The following is a 646-nucleotide window of genomic DNA, read 5'->3' on the forward strand; positions in this document are numbered from 1 at the left end:
ATAAGGAAGATGTCGGCATACTATGGGAATGATAAGCTCCTGATACATTGGTTTCAGGATAGCTTGATAGGCATGGCTATGAGCTGGTATATTCGTTTGGAGAAGGCATAAATCAGGACCTTTGCAGACTTATCTAACGCATTTGTCAAGCAGTACAAGTACAATGAGAATGCAACACACGATAGGTCTCAACTACAAAGTATGTCTAAAAAGCCATCAGAAAACTTGCGGGAGTATGTCCAGCGGTGGAGAGGGTTAGCTTCTCAGGTACTTCCCCGTCTTGAAGAAGAAGAACAACTATCGATTTTCATCGACACCATACAGAGCCCATACTACGAACTCCTCATGGGAAATATAGCAACTAACTTCAATGCTCTAATCAAGGTTGGGGAAAAGTTGGAAGGAGGACTAAGGAGTGGGAAGATTGTCGAAGGAAATACGGGCTCAGGGAAGAAGCCCAATTTTTTAAAGAAGAAAGAAGGTGAAACAAATTTTGTGGCCGCCGAGCCCAAGAAATACCAAACCCGAAACACTCGAAATAACCACTGTGAGCCCTCTCGGTTCACACAAACCCAAAACCCAAACACATACACTCCACAAAATCAAAACGTTAATGTTTACACCCCGCCAAATGCCAACACATATA

The 646-nt window shown here is 43.0% G+C and overlaps 1 protein-coding gene across 1 annotated transcript in view; it reads left to right on the plus strand.

The window, feature by feature from the left end:
- Window positions 202-646, plus strand: part of LOC109352108 — a 2,295-nt gene continuing 1,850 nt past the window's right edge. Inside the window, exon 1 of the mRNA XM_019593962.1 lies at window positions 202-547. Coding sequence (XP_019449507.1) covers window positions 202-547 — 346 coding nt within the window. The remainder of the gene's footprint in view (window positions 548-646) is intronic.

This window comes from Lupinus angustifolius, chromosome LG01 (assembly GCF_001865875.1).
Source record: "Lupinus angustifolius cultivar Tanjil chromosome LG01, LupAngTanjil_v1.0, whole genome shotgun sequence".
Taxonomy (NCBI): Eukaryota; Viridiplantae; Streptophyta; class Magnoliopsida; order Fabales; family Fabaceae; genus Lupinus; species Lupinus angustifolius.